Raw genomic sequence first — 16,519 nt, 5'->3', positions numbered from 1 at the left:
GTCAGGGCAAAGCCAGGAGCAAGGGACTCAATCTGGGTCTCCCACATGGGTGGCCATCATCTGCTGCCTCCTGACACTCACATTGGCAGGAAGCTGGAATCAGGAAAAGAGTGGAGACTTGAAATCAACTTCCAATATGGGATGTGAGTGTCCTAATCTATGTCTTAACTACCACACCAAGTACCCACCCTGTATCTCTTAATTTGTAGTGCAACATTCTCCTTTACTGTGTATGTGGTTATGTGAGGGTTACACTCTGAAGAAGCTTATCATATGAGGAAACATGGAATAAAAGTGTGTATATTTGATAAATACTATGAAAATTGAGGAGAGAAAAACATTACTTCATCCTATGTATTGGTTAGCTGTTCATCACTATAATAAATATCTGAGAGAAGCTACTTAGGAAGGAAGCTTTATTTGGTTCATGGTAGTTAAGAATGGTCACAGTTCAAAACTAGGCACCCTCACTGGTCTGGGATCTGAAAAGGTTAGTAGATGACAGAACAAGTGCAGAGAAAGGATCCCATGGTAAGCCCAGAAGCAGACAGGGAGCTGCTCATCCCTGTCTCTGTGGTCTCTTTATAAAGCTATCATGATTAAATCATGGCAGGTCTATGCTGATGATCCGATCCATTCACTTCCCAAAGGTTTGACCTTCAGACACTATAATAGAATCAAGCTTCTACTCTATAGGTGTCATCAGCCGGGATTTAGGGATTTAAATGTCTGAATAAGTTGGAGAGTTGTCCTGTTTAGACTATAGCAGGCTAGAATTATCATGGAAGAATTCATGGTGGATGTGCTGTGATCCAGGTCTCCATGTGCACATGCTTAGCAAGTGTCTTGGATGGACTGGAGCTGATGCTCTGATACATATTAGATACATATTAGAGATCTCTGATACATATTAGGGCATGCAGATAGGGCTTACCCCATCACAAAGGTTCTTAGTTGTTCTGAGCAGATAAAATGCCTTAGCTATTTAAAATGGCTTAGCTATTTTAAAATGTTCAAGAGAACTTAGTCACACCGCTGATTTGATTAAGGCCTAAGAGATTATGGCAGCAGATTTAAGCCCTATTTGCAATTGGAATTCAGTTTTTTTTTTTTTTTTTTTTTTTTTTTTGACAGGCAGAGTGGACAGTGAGAGAGAAAGGTCTTCATTTTGCTGTTGGTTCACCCTCCAGTGGCCGCCGTGGCCAGTGCGCTGCAGCTGGCGCACCGCGCTGATCCGGAGGCAGGAACCAGGTGCTTCTCCTGGTCTCCCATGGGGTGCAGGGCCCAAGGACCTGGGCCATTCTCCACTGCACTCCCGGGCCATAGCAGAGAGCTGGCCTGGAAGAGGGGCAACCGGGACAGAATCCGGCGCTCCGACCGGGACTAGAACCCGGTGTGCCGGCACCACAAGGTGGAGGATTAGCCTATTGAGCCACGGCGCCAGCCGGAATTCAGTTCTGTACTAAACATCACCTGATGAGGCACAAGAGCTGCACAGAATCTAGAAAAATCTGTGTGAATAAGAGAAATATGATATAGGAAGAAAGTAAGACTTTGGTGGGGATCAGATGAGATCCCAGTGCAGTGTGATATCCCCCCCTCCCCCCGTCTCTGTAGGTTTCTATTTTAGGGATCAGTGGGGACCTTGCTCTCAGAGCTTCATGCATCCATCTTCAGTGTCAGATGGGATTTCCAGAACTTCGTAATGCTAGCAAGACCTCTGCAGTCTTTCTCTTAGAAGTCAAGAGTCTTGCAGCTTTCTAATTGCTTTGGGACTATCAGCACTAATTTCATCATTTTTATTCCTATAAACACAAGAAGTCTGAGTCTCTCAAATTATCCCAGATCACCCTGGATTCTTCACACAAATAATTTTTCCAACGCCCTTTCCCTGAAATGTCCTCATTTCATGTGATCAGTCATAAGTGAGATTTCCTATGCATCTAACATTTCTTTTGCTTGCTTTTTTGCTGAAACTGAAATGGAACTCTCCCTGAGGACCCTGTACCCCTCCAGCTCTTTCATTCTGTGGCTTATTTCTCTCACCTGTTCTTCACTTCATTGTATCTTGTTGCTATTTCCATCCAGACTTTGTTCTATCTCCTCCCCCTCTAAAACCTCCACTCCGCTTTGAATCTCCTGTTTTCAGACTCAGAGATCACTGCCATTCCTGTGATTTAGATAGCAACGTAGACAATCAGATTTTGTTCTTCACTTTACATAAACCATGCACTCCTCTGTATGGACCGAACTCACAGAATCTAAGCCTCTAATACTCTCATCACCTGGCTTCTGGTACTTACCTAACTCTATTACCCTTTATACACACACACACACACACACACACACACACACACATTATTTAGTCAAGCAAAATTCCCACCAACATGGTTCTTTATTCTTAATCTGGGCATTTTTTTAAGACAACAGGTTTTTTTTTGTTTTTGTTTGTTTTGTTTTGTTTTGTTTTGTTTTTTGACAGGCAGAGTGGATAGAGAGAGAGACAGAGAGAAAGGTCTTCGTTTTGCCGTTGGTTCACCCTCCAATGGCCGCCGCGGCCAGCGCGCTGCGGCCGGCGCACCGCGCTGATCCGATGGCAGGAGCCAGGTGCTTCTCCTGGTCTCCCATTGGGTGCAGGGCCCAAGGAATTGGGCCATCCTCCACTGCCTTCCCGGGCCATAGCAGAGAGCTGGCCTGGAAGAGGGGCAACCGGAACAGAATCTGGCCTTAGAACTTTTTCAAGAAAGGTAAGGTGAGCAGAGGCACGCAAAGCATGAAGAACAAGATATGTAATGTCAAGTTATCATCAGTGGCCAGGGAAAGCTAGTGTGAGAAAGAAGGAGGCGGGGCTGGAAACATCCCAAAACAGATGGGTCTGTTTTCTGAAGGATCTTGTGTACTTTACATGGGAATATGGACTTCCTGCAAAGAGGCCAAAGGGAACCAAATGAGGAGTTTCAGTAAGAGATTGACAAAATAGGGTAATTCTCACAGCAGTTGGAGGATATGTATAATTACCTTCAGTCGTTATGTAAGACTGTGGAAGCTGATCAAATAGTCTGGGGAGTTGCATGGGGCATGGAGAAGAGCGTCTAGGCCAGAAAAATATTGCTGATGTAGATAGGACAAGGTTTAATTATCAATTGGAAATAACTCTTCTTTTTAAAGACTGCCAAGAAGTGATTCTCTGTAATCTGCATTTGAAAGTTATAGAAAGGTTATGCTTTTGAATTATTTAATTTTTTAATGGCTCCTACTTCTTCTTGACTGAAAAACCAAAAAGTACGAAAAGATAGGATGAAAAATTTACTCTCATCTTTGTCTTTTGTCTGGATAGTTACTACAAAGCCCCCTTGTATAGGTAAAATGTGATTAAATTCTAGATAGCCTTAAGGAAAAACAGTTATACATGTTCTATTCCATATCTGCTGTAGTTAGAATATAAAGTAAAATAAGAAATACTTAAGTAGGGGCTGGCGCCGTGGCTCACTAGGTTAATCCTGTGCTTGTGGTGCCGGCATCCCATATGGGCACCGGATTCTAGCAGGCTGCTGGGTTGCTCCTCTTCCAGTCCAGCTCTCTGCTGTGACCCAGGAGTGCAGTGGAGGATGGCCCAAGTGCTTGGGCTCCTGCACCCGCATGGAAGACCAGGAATAAGCACCTGGCTCTTGGCTTCGGATTGGCACAGCGCCGGCCATAGCGGTCATTTTGGGGGTGAACCAATGGAAGGAAGACCTTTTCTCTCTATCTCTCTCTCATTGTCTAACTCTATCTGTCAAATATATACAAAAAAATGAAAAAAAATACTTAAGTAAAAACGAGATTTTAAAATTCAGAATTATGCTGAATAGATTTTATTGAGATAGCATCATTTTTGAAAGCTTGAGGCTGCTTAAAAATATTCAAGTCTTTCTAATGTTTACTGTTAGTAGAAAGTGTTGTTCTTTTAATAATCATATTAATATTGTGCTGGAATTCAGAACATTGGGTAATGTCTTAGTGATAAATTGCTATCGCTAATATTGTAGTTATATATCAGTTTGGGCTGGGCACGGAGAGCTGCCTCTTTATCTTGTGTTTGTGCCTCCTAAGCTTTTTTTTTTTTTTTTTTTTTGACAGGCAGAGTTAGACAGTGAGAGAGAAAGTCTTCCTTTTTCAGTTGGTTCACCCCCCAAGTGGCCACTAAGGCCGGCGCACTGCACCGATCCGAAGCCAGGAGCCAGGTGCTTCCTCCTGGTCTCCCATGCAGGTGCAGGGCCCAAGCACTTGGGCCGTCTTCCATTGCCTTCCTGGGCTGCAGCAGAGAGCCGGACTGGAAGAGGAGCAACTGGGACAGAGTCTGGCGCCCCGACTGGGACTAGAACCCAGCGTGCTGGTGCTGCAGGTGGAGGATTAGCCTAGTGAACCGCGGTGCAGGCCATTTTTTCTTTTTTTAAGATTTTATTTATTTATTTGAGAGAGAGGGTTAAAGATAGTGAGAGGGAGAGACAGAGAGAAAGGTCTTCCATCTGCTGGTTCACTCCCCAAATGGCTGCAATGGATGGAGCTGGGCTGATCTAAAGCCAGGAGCCAGGAGCTTCTTCTGGGTCTCTCATGCAGATGCAGGGGCCCAGGCTCGTGGGCCGTCTTGTGCTTTCCCAGGCCATAGCAGAGAGCTGGATCGGATGAGGAGCAACTGAGATTAGAACTGGCGCCCATATGGGAGGCTGGCACCACAGGTGGAGAATTAACCTAGTATGCCACAGCACCAGCCTCTACTCCTGCCTTTTCTAAACAATAATCTACACAAATATGTATCCAGATGTGATAGATATACATCCGGTTATGTTAATTGTAAGATCTTGAGATTATTTAAGACTTCTGACTTTTAAGAAATTCAAGGGGCTGGTGCTGTGGCATAGCAGGTAAAGCCACCGCCTGCAGTGCCGGCATCCCATACGGGTGCTGGTTTGTGTCCTGGCTGCTCCTCTTCTGATCCAGCTCTCTGCTATGGCCTGGGAAAGCAGCAGAAGATGGCCCACGTCCTTGGATCCCTGCACCCTCATGGGAGACCCGGAAGAAGCTCCTGGCTCCTTGCTTCAGATCAGCGAAGCTCAGGTTGTTGCAGTCAGTTGGGGAGTGAACCAGCTGATGAAAGACCTTTCTCTGCTTCTCCTTCTCTCTGTGTGTAACTCTGATTTTCAAGTAAATAAATAAATCTTAAAGAAATTCAAATATGAGTTTAGTACACTTGTGTGTACTATTTTTGTATATAATTTGTGTGTATAATTTGCAAGAAAAGTGAAGGGCTTCGTTATGGTGCAGCAGTGTAAACTACCACTGAGATGCTGGCATTCTGTGTGAGCACTCGTTCCAGTCTACGCTGCTCCACTTCTGATGCAGCTTCCTGGCAGTGCACCCAGGAAAGCAGCAGAGGATAGCCCAAGTTACTTGGGCCCCCTGCCATCCGCATGGGATACCTAGGCTCTTAGCTTCGCCTAGCCCAGCCTTGGCCAATGCAGCCATTAGGGGAGTGAACCAGCAGATGGAAGATTTTCTCTCTCTTTTTCTCTGTCTCTCCCTCTCTGTAACTCTGCATTTCAAATAAATAAGTAAATCTTTAAAGAAGAAAGAAAGGAAAGGAGGGAAGGATGGAAAGAACGGGAAGGAAGGAGGACAGGAAAGAAGGAAAGGGAGTGAGAGAGGGAAAGATGGAAGGAAGCTAGGTAGGTTGTTTTCCTGTTGTCCTAATCCATTTTCTACTGCTGTAACAGAATACCACTGTCTGATTAAATTCTAAACAATGAAGTTGACTTGCTTTATAGTTCTGGAGGCTGCGATAGCCAATATCGAGGGACTGCATCATAGCATAGCAGAAGGCATTACATGCTGTGACAAGCAGAACACACACAGTGGAACTGACCTAACAGATTTTTATCAAGAGCCCTCTCCCGAGATAACTAACCCTTTTCCAAAATGATGGCGTTAATGCATTCATGAGTACAGCGCCCCATTACCCGATCTCTGAAAGGTCCCACCTCTCAGCACCATCACAGTGGCAGCTAAATTTCAAGCTGAGTTTTGGAAGAGACATTCTATCCATGGCAGTTGCGTCTCAGGCCAGTGACATATACTCTTTCACATTCTAGGTGCTGTGTTTGTTCAGGCAGTCTTAGCATTAATTGTGCATCATCTGTGTACAACTTGCTTGTTCTTGCAGTTGAGGTTTGCTGGTTAAGTAATGAGTATTCTCATCTAACTTCATTTTCTTCATTTAATACATGTCAATGAAGTAGGACCAGTGGCAAGATACATTTGACTAACTTCAATCAAACCTAAGATGGTGTGCATGTAATAATATATTTTTGATTGAAGCGTTTTTGCACTGTCATCATACTGAGTAGAGTCATATTCTTACTTGGCACATCCAGATGCTCCAACTTTGTGTGACCTAGATAGAAAACATATGGAGGTTTGTGTGTATTTTTAGCACATGTTAAGCTTTCAGCCTAAGGGCAAGTTATACAAAAAACACTGGAAAGTGAAAAGAAAACCTTGATTTTTAAAAATAATGTAGAGTTGATGCAGTGGTAGAGAAAGCAGTTTAAAACTGTTTTCTATAGAAATTAATTAGATATCTGTTCTCTTTTGGATTCTCAACATTTATTTATCACACTTTATTGTTTAGTTTCTTAGTAATGGATCCTGTTTTGAAAATTAATATTGCCTGAGTAATAGCAAACATTTTATTTGCTGACAGGCCTTTATCTTGTATTACTAATCCAGTGGTAACAATTAGCTCCCTTAATCTGAAGCAATTATTACCTCTTGTGAAATAATGCTCCCAAACTACTAACAGTGTTCACTTCAAAATCCTTTTTTAAATCACATTTCAAAGTTTTCATTTCTCAGCTTTTCTAGAGCACCCCATTTCCTGAAATGATCTTTTTACAATTCTGTATACTAACTGTTCTGCAGGCCAGGCAGTGAAATAGCATCCTTGCATTAATCAGCAGCTAAGATTTATAACTGTACCTAAGGCATCACTCTACTATAAACCAAAGTAAACAGTATGATGTTTACCTTAGTAGTATCACAGAATGTATAGCTATATTTAGTACAGGAACCTCAAGAAATTAAAAAAAAAATGCTTTCTTAATTATTTTGAGTGTGTGAATACATATATAGATAGATTTATAAATATGGATATATCGCTGTCAGAGAACTAGCAGAACAAGTTTCGTTAATAAGCTTTTCCTGCCAAACTAATCCTTGTTTATTAGGAGCTTTTTTTTTTTTTAAGATTTATTTATTTACTTGAAAGGCATAGAGAGAGAGACAGAGATCCTTCATTCTCTGGCTCACTCTCCAAATGCCTGCAATAGCTGGAACTGGGCCAGGCCAAATCCACGAGCCAGGAACTCCTTCTGGTCTCCCACATGGGTGGTAGAAGCTCAAGTACTCAATCCATCATCTACTGCCTCCTAGAGGCGTGGCAAGATAAGCTGCTGCCTACAATGCCAGCATTCTATAACAGAATGCTGGTTTGAGTGGCTGCTCTACTTCCAATCCATCTTCTTGCTAATGCTCTTGGGAAGACAGTGGAAGATGGCCCAAGTGCTTGGGCCCCTGCAACCCATGTGGAAGATGAGGATGGAGTTCCTAGCTCCTGGCAGTTGTGGCCATTTGTGAAGTGAATCAGAGGATAGAAGATTCTGTGTGTGTGTCTGTTACCTTGTCTTTCAAATAAATGAAGGGAAGGGAAGGTATTGGACAAATACTATAATTTGAACAGATAAAATGGTGTGACAAGCTGAAGTCTTCAGCTTTAAAAGAACAAAGATCCAGGGGCCAGCCGAGTGGCCTTGTAGGTTAAGTCTCTACCTGCAGCACCGGCATCCCATATGGGCGCTGGTTCATGTCCTGACCACCCCTGTTCTGATCCAGCTCTCTGCTTTGGCCTGGGAAAGCAGTGGAAGATGGCCCAAGTCCTTGGGCCCCTTCACCCGCATAGGAGACACGGAAGAAACTCCTGGCTTTGGATCACTCCAGCTCTGGCCTTTGCAGCCATTTGGGGAGTGAACCAGCAGATAGAAGACCTTTCTCTCTGTCTCTCCTTCTCTCACTCGGCCTGCGAAATAAATAAATAAAAATATTTAATTAAAAACACATCCCGTTTTCAGCACTATTGGAATTATTTTTTCCTTAAAAAAAGTAAGTGTTCAGTGGACGCTACTGGGTGCCTAGTACTGTTCTCAGTACCAGGGACTCAACACTAAGCAAGCTGAACTCATCATCTTCCTGCCACCAGATGTGTTCTTGGTGATGCCACTACCATTCCAGGTTCTCAGGTCAGCAGCCTGGGAGATATTCATGTCTTGTCTTCACATCTGTGGGGAGCAACTCGGACTAGACTAAGTTACTGGAATTAAGACTTATTCTATGCATCTGCTCTCCCACAATATGGCGCTGGGAAAGGAGTAAACAACTTCTACACAGCTGCCTCCAGTTCGACCAATAACTGCAGGAGCTGATCCTGCTCCTGATTGGAGGATAGCAGCGTACTCGGCGTGTGGGTAGCAGAGTTGGGATTGGTGGAAGAGGACTATAAAGGAGGAGAGAGACAACATGCACCAGGAACATCTAAGGGGAACATTCTGATAACATCTGAGCAGCCCCCGAGAGAGCCGGCCAGCGGTGTGCCGCTCCCCCGCGGAAGTGGGGAAAGTGGCAGGGGGAGCCGCCCTTCCACGGAGGTGGAAGGATCAGCAGCCAACCCGGGAAGGACCAGCAGCAAACCCGGGGAGGGCCGAGCAGACAAAAGAAGAGTGCAGGGTTTAGTGTCGTTCCTCCACGAAGAGGGGGAGTGACAACATCCACATGAAATCACCATGTCATATCAAGTCTACTTCATATCCTTTAGTCTGTCCTTGTCTTCTCTATCCTTGTTACAAATGTGCTGGTTCTATTACGCAGTCCATTGTTACTCACACAGTATTAATGCTAGTTAAGTACTAAAGTTTACAAATTGTTTACCTTTAAAAAAAAAACCCAGAGGAATAATCTTGTAAATATCACTTTGGCTGATTTACATTCTGCTATAATTTTGTGAGTGGAGGAGCAAGTATTATCATGGCAGATTTACTAGGAGTTACACAAAGTCCAAGGGCACCTGTGGGGATACTTTGTGAATATGAACTTCATCCATTTTCTATGTTACTGGGAAAAGTTAGGAATTGTATAAATTGAATCATTTTTAAACATCCATGTTTTTCTTTTTTCTTTCTTTCTTTCTTTTTTTTTTTTTTTTTTTTTTTGACAGGCAGAGTGGACAGTGAGAGAGAGAGACAGAGAGAAAGGTCTTCCTTTGCTGTTTGTTCACCCTCCAATGGCCCTGCGGCCAGTGCACCGCGCTGATCTGAAGGAAGGAGCCAGGTGCTTCTCCTGGTCTCCCATGGGGTGCAGGGCCCAAGCACTTGGACCATCCTCCACTGCACTCCCGGGCCACAGCAGAGAGCTGGGCTGGAAGAGGGGCAACTGGGACAGAATCCCGTGTCCCTACCGGGACTAGAACCTGGTGTGCCGGTGGTGCAGGCGGGGGGTTAGCCTATTGAGCTGCGGCGCCGGCCAAACATCCATGTTTTTCTAGTTTGAGTTCTCACTAAGTCATTCCTCCAGGGATCTGTTTCTAACATTCACATCTGACCATGGCATTTTCCCAATTAGATTTCTCTAGTGACCCTGCATTGGATATAAAAATGACGAGCTTTTCATTACCTTAACTGAAGTACCTGAGAGGAGCTTCTGGGAGGAAAAGGCTTATTTTTGGCTTACAGTGTGGAGGTTCACAGTTCCAGAGCAGATGGCACCATTAGTCTGGCATCTGGTAGAGGCTGGCAGTGGTAGAGATGTATTGAGGAGCAGTCATCACGAGCCAGGAAGCATAGAGAAGCTGGAAAGACTCAAATAACCAACCCTCTTTGATGAATGACCTTTAAAGAGCAAAACCCTGTGACCTAAGGACCTCCCACTGGCCCCTCCTCCATGCTCCCATAATTAGATCAAGTTCCCACCCTAATCCATCCATTAGCATTAATGCATTAATTGCTAATTTTAGACTTTGAGGTTCAAACGTCTGCAGGAATTTGGGGAGCCAGGACCTGTTAATCCATAGCAGCTCCTTTGGGTGATATGCTGTCATTCATGATTTTGCCCTTATATGTCTGGCTTCATCTCCAGCAAGGCATATTCTCTGTGCTTTTGTGCTTTTGCATATGCTGGTTTACTTATTAGGAATGTACCTCCTGTTGTACTTTCTAGTCTTATCACACATGCACCTTCTTTGTGTAGCAGACTTAGGTTTCTTCTACAGTGCTCCTACTATGCATTTCATTTTTTAAAGACTTTTTTATTGAAAGGCATAGTTCACTCCCCAGTGCCTTCAACAACGAGGGTTGGGGCAGGCTGAAGCTGTGAGTCAGGAATTCCATTTGGGTCTCCAACATGTGTCCCAGGACTCAGGTATTTGGACCATCATCCACTGTCTCACAGGTACATTTCAGGAAGCTGAATCAGAAGTATGAGGTATCTTAGACTCAGACCAAACAGTCCAATATGGGATGTGGGCATCCAGAGCAGTGGCTTAACCCTCTTGGCCACAGCACTTGTCTCCCCACTATGTTTTTTTTTTTTTTTTAAGATTTAATTAATTTATTTATTTGCTGGGCAGTTGGGGACATTTAGCTCTTCCATCCACTGAGTCACTCTCCAAATGCTCACAACAACCAGAGATGGACCAGGCTGAAATCTAGAGCCCAAATTCTACCTGGTATCCCACGTGGGTGACAGGGACCCAAGTACTTGGACTATCATGAGCTGCCTTTCCAGTAAGCTGGATTAGAAGTAGAGTTGCCAGAACTCAAAGCAACACTCCAATAAGGAATGCTAGCACCACAAGCTGTAGCTTAACCTGCTTTTTCATAACACCATGCCACCCTCCACTGTGTATTTCTTATGTATTTTTAATAGCAGTTTTCAGAATTTAATTACTTGAATATCATACATTCGTATTGTAATACCTTAAGAGCTGGGACCTTGTCCTTTTCACTTTTCCAGCTTTTAGCATGGTATCTAGTACAAAGTAGACCTTCAGTTAATGATGTATTGAAAAAATTCAAAATTAATTTCTCCCAAAATTTCTATTTGGCTGGAGTATTTCTACATTATAATATTGATTACATTAAAAGATTAAGGAAAGTTATACAGTCCATGTTTGCTAGAGAATTTCCAATTTTAAAATCTGTTTTGTTGACCTTTAAGTATAAATGCAATTAACAACATATATTTTGTTTAGAAATCTACACATTGAACTGAACGTGTACTTTTATCTTTAAGTTGTATACAATTTATTTTTAATACTTTGAATTTATATGCTTTTTCTTTAAGATTATTTTTATTTATTTGAAGGGCAGAGTTTACAGAGAGGGACAGACAGAAAGATCTTCCATCTGCTGGTTCACTCCCTAAATGGCTGCAATGACCAGAGCTGTGCTGGTCCAAAGCCAGGAGCCAGAAACTTTTGGGTCTCCCATGTGGGCATAGGGGCCCAAACACTTGGACCATCTTCCTCTGCTTTCCCAGGCACTTTGTAAACTGCAGGGAGCTGGGTTGAAGTGGATATATGGGATACTGGCATTGCAGGCAGCAGCTCTACCCACCACTACAAAATCGGACCTGATTGTGTCTACTTTATAGCCTCTTTCTAATACAGGTCACATTGAAAACAATACAAAGTGAAAAATTGCAATTTCAGATGAATTGTACCTGAATTATTTTCTAGATCTACCATTTTGTGCATTTTGGGACCAACTACTGTGTATCCATATTTATATGATTATCAATAAATACAAATTACTAAGAATTTTAATTCTTAGGTATTTGAATCTACATAGTAAGATTAAGGTACCAACCACTGTATTCCCAAAAATATTCCGATTTTATATTGCTGGTTTATTAGCTCTCTGTTTTCTTGGACTTTATTTTTCTGGTGATATAAGAACCCCAGTTTTACTCCTTGTGCTTTTTTTGAGGATAAATTATCTTTAATAGATTAAAAATAAATTTATATTGTGAATTTCTTGGTAGCCTCAAGATTATTGGAGAGTACATAGCCATGAGGGTGATCATATATGAAAAATGTATTTGTCAATCAGTAATTTTACTCTTCGACAATTTCTAATTAACATCTGGAGTTGGTTCTAAATTATTGCTGTCTTTCCCTAGAGAGGAGAGAAATGTTAACAAAATGTGAGAGGTTTAGAGCAGTAAAGATTTGGATATAAATGTTGATTCTATGACCAACCATCAGTTTCTTCATCTGTAAAATGAGATTATAAAACCTACCTGAGCTGGCTGAGAAGATTAACAAAGAGTTCTTTAGAAAAGTGACTCCCATCTGATTGATGTCATTAAAATTCTGGGAATAGGTAAAAGGTCTTCCAGTTACATTAAATATTAACTGATTTGTCATTTTGAATAGTGTTTATATTATCTTTGTTTTCACAAACAGTTGCTCTTTGTGATTCTAAAAACAAAGTGATATATAGATAGCCCAGATATATAAGCAGGGTCCAATGATTCTATCACTTTACCCAGAAGTGCACATCCCTTAACTTCTATCTATAATGTGCCAGTTGGGGGACAACATGGATCTTTTTACTTAATCTTTCTTTCTTCTTCTTTTTTTTTTTTTTTTTTTTTAAGATTTATTTATTGGCTGGCGCCGTGGCTCACTAGGCTAATCCTCCGCCTGTGGCACCAGCATCCTGGGTTCTAGTCCCGGTTGGGGCGCCGGATTCTGTCCCTGTTGCTCCTCTTCCAGTCCAGCTCTCTGCTGTGGCCCGAGAAGGCAGTGGAGGATGGTCCAAGTGCTTGGGCCCTGCACCCGCATGGGAGACCAGGAGGAGGCACCTGGCTCCTGGCTTTGGATGGGTGCAGCGCACCAGCCATAGTGGCCATTTGGGGGGTGAACCAATGGAAGAAAGCTTTTCTCTCTCCTCTCTCACTGTATAACTCTGCCTGTCAAAAAAAAAAAAAAAGATTTATTTATTTATTTGAGAGGCAGAGACAGAGAAAGAGAGAGAGGGAAAGAGAGAGAGAGAGAGAAATCCTCCATCTACTGTATCACTCCCCAAATTGCTGCAACCGCTGGAGCTGGGCTGATCTGAAGCCAAGAGCCAGGAGCTTCTTCCGGATCTCCCACGTGGGTGCAGGGGCCCAAGGACATTTTCCACTGCTTTCCCAGGCCATACCAGAGAGCTGCATTGGAAGTGGAATAGCCGGAACATGTGAACTGGTGCCCGTATGGGATGCCGGCACTGCAGGTGGCAGTTTTACCCACTATGCCACAGCGCCGGCCCCCATATTTCATCTTAATGTACATAATATCATTAGTACTTTTCTTTTCCTATTTAGGTTCCTGGTTGTTGTTACAGATTTCCTTTAGGCTGACTTCTTTGATCTGGTCTCCTCTTGTCCCATCTTCCTTTCTCTTTCTCACCTCTCTTTTAGACTTTACAGAGACAACTGCAGAATCTTTTCATTGATTGTCAAATTCACACATGTGGAAGGGAAGCAGAATTTTATTAGCTTTATCAGCTTAGTTCACTGAAAAAAAATTTTTTTTTGGTACAGGTATTGCCTTTCTGGACTCTTCTCACCTATGTAGACAATGAAAGTCCACCTCAACTGGGTGTTAGCTGGCAATTCCTTCATTTCTTTATTTTTTCAGTATCCTACAGGGACGATTTCAAATCTTCTTCACAATCCTTATATACCTAGATCACTGTATTTTGACTTCCGACAGAAGACCTCTTTCAGCTACAGAAGGAAATGAGAACGAAGGATATGCCCAGCCTCCCGCCATTTAGCCTGCAGGGCTCCTACAGCTACTGTTCTTGCCTCACTATTTCCTAGTCAAGTGTGTCCATATCCCTGCCTCCCGTCTGATTGCCCTTCCCGCCCAGACTTCCTGATGAGGTGTCTAGGTTCACTCTTCTGTATCCTCCCTGTAGTCACTTTCGAAACCCTGCAGTGTGGCTCAGTTTACTTCTCAAAAACTGCTCCTGCCCTCTTGCCTTCTAAGTCCTGTACCCACCTCTGTGTTCTTATACTGCTTTCTCAGCATTGACCACATATGTTTACTTATTTCTTTAAAACAAAACAAAATAAAATTTTGTTTTGTACAGAGCACTGTCCCCCTGCTCTTCCCACCTCTCTGGCTACTCATGTCAAGTCCCCCTTTTTGAAAATAAATAAATAAATAAATTTATTTTATTTATTTGAAAGCAGAATTGCAGAGAGAGAAGTCTTCTATCCACTGGTTCACTCCCCAAATGGCTGCCATGGCTGGGGCTGGGTCAGGCCAAAGCCAAGAACATGGAACTCCATCTGGGTCGCCCACATGGGTGCAGGGGCCCAAGCAATTGGGCCTCCTTTGCTGCTCTCCCAGGAGCATTAGTTGGGAGCTGGATCAGAAGCGGGTCAGCTGGGACTCCAACCAGCGCCCATATGGGATGCTGGCATCACAGGCAGTGGCTTTACCCATTACGCCACAATGCTGGCCCTTGTTCAGTCCCTTTTGTTCCTTTGCTTGCCCCTTAAATATTGGTATTCCTGAGTGAATATTTGCTGAATGCAGGAGTGGTTTCTGTTCTCATGATTTCTATCTCTTCTTAGCCTTTTGGCTAACAGCAAGTATTCTAATGATTTCTGTAATGATTTGGCTGTAATTGGACCTTGTTAAAACAGTGAGGAAACACTGTGTCAAGCCTGATCATTTACTTCACAGCCACTTTGGTCCAGTCTGTCTGAACTATGAGTCTCTTAAATGTTCTCTACTACATTTATGCAGTGAAAAAAAACCCAGGCCACTCAGCTTTTATGCTTATGAGGTGGTCAACATTTTATAAATATTTGGATATAAAAACATAATTATAAAGATAATTAAAGCTTGCTTTGCCAAACATTTTATACCCATTCGATTTTGCATAAATCCTGTAGCATACGATAGTAATACTTTACTTCGAGTAACTGTTTAATTTTATATATATAATGAAGTGTGTGCTTTGAAGGTTAGGCTACGAGGTGAGCAGAGACTTAATATTTATTAAAACCCTTTTATATTGGGACAGGCCTATATGCATTGGTATGTATTTTCACCTTCCAACAACCTTGAGAAAGAACAAGTCATCATGTAGAGAGGAGAAAACTGAGGTGAAAGGAAGCTAGATAGACTGTACACTGAGACATACACAGCTTCAGAAATTCAGAACTAGAGTTTATTCTGTAGACATAATAGGTCATGAATCTCTTCTAAATGATATTGAAAACATAAGCTGAGGATGGATGCTTAAGTGGATCTAAGTTGTATTAAAGGTTGTCTTTGTTATTTTGTCCGTAGGCAGTCGTTTGGCAAAAAACTAAAGTATCAGACCATAAGATGGCTCTCATGTCAGTTCTGGGGACTGCTGTTATGGGCAACATGGAATCCTTTCAGTGCTGCTCTGAAGAATCTCAGGTATGCAACACAACCATCCTTTCAAAATTCTGCTTCACCAGTGAAACAGTCAAAATGTTTCCTTTCTGGGGGCTAGGAATGGTAAGATGTTTTTCTTTTCTACATTTATAGCAGATATGTATATCTGATTAAAAAGAAAATACATACTGAGCTTATATAAAACCTCCTTCTCCTACCCTGTTTCTCTTTCTGTCTTTTCTATTTGTTGTTTATATTGATTTAGATTTTTTTTTAATTTATCTTTTTATTTGAAAGATACAAACAGACTGATAGACATACCCTATCTGCCAGGTTCTCACAGCAGCCAATGCTGGGACAGTCGAAAGCCAGGAGCTCATCTAGATAGATTGATATGGCCATGATACAATCATCCCCAAAATTTTCCTAACTGCACCAGATGCCCTCCCATTGATTTTTTTTAAAGTAATTGTCTTTTTTTTAAAAAAAGATTTATTTTATTTGAAAGGCAGAATTACACAGAGACATAGAGACAGAGAGAGGTCTTCCATCTGCTGATTCACTCCCCAAATGGCTACAGTGGCTGGAGCTGCGCTGATCTGAAGCCAGAAGTCAGGAGCTTCTTCCATATCTCTCATGGGAGTACAGGGACCCAAGCACTTGGGTCATCCTCCACTGCTTTCCCAGGGCATTAGCAGGGAGCTGGATTGGAAGTGGAGCAGCTGGCACTCTAACCGGCACCCATATGGGATGCTGGTGCTGAAGGCCAGGGCGTTAACCCTCTGTACTACAGCACCGGCCCCAAAAAATAATTTTCAAGGTAGTATCTCATCTCTTTACTTTCCTGTATGAAGGGAAAGAATTCGGCTTGCTCTTTTTTCCCCCTTTCTTAAATATGTAGTCAAATTTTCTTTTGTTGAGCATTCAGCTTTAGACAGCAGTTTTTAACTCCATATAATTCTGTATGATGTTCCCCCTTTTTTACTTGCCCTTCTGTCTGTACTA

The 16,519-nt window shown here is 42.5% G+C and overlaps 1 protein-coding gene across 4 annotated transcripts in view; it reads left to right on the top strand.

Moving 5' to 3' along the window:
* The window catches only part of PMS1 (PMS1 homolog 1, mismatch repair system component), a 118,266-nt gene that overhangs the window by 67,825 nt on the left and 33,922 nt on the right, over window positions 1-16,519 (top strand). For all 4 annotated transcript variants that reach the window (XM_008258829.4, XM_051849352.2, XM_002712339.5 and 1 more), the window contains one exon: window positions 15,440-15,556. In XM_008258829.4, coding sequence (XP_008257051.3) covers window positions 15,440-15,556 — 117 coding nt within the window. The remainder of the gene's footprint in view (window positions 1-15,439; window positions 15,557-16,519) is intronic.

This window comes from Oryctolagus cuniculus, chromosome 3 (genome assembly GCF_964237555.1).
Source record: "Oryctolagus cuniculus chromosome 3, mOryCun1.1, whole genome shotgun sequence".
Classification (NCBI taxonomy): Eukaryota; Metazoa; Chordata; class Mammalia; order Lagomorpha; family Leporidae; genus Oryctolagus; species Oryctolagus cuniculus.
Note: the sequence above shows the minus strand (reverse complement) of the source record. Positions and strands in the feature narration are given on the sequence as shown.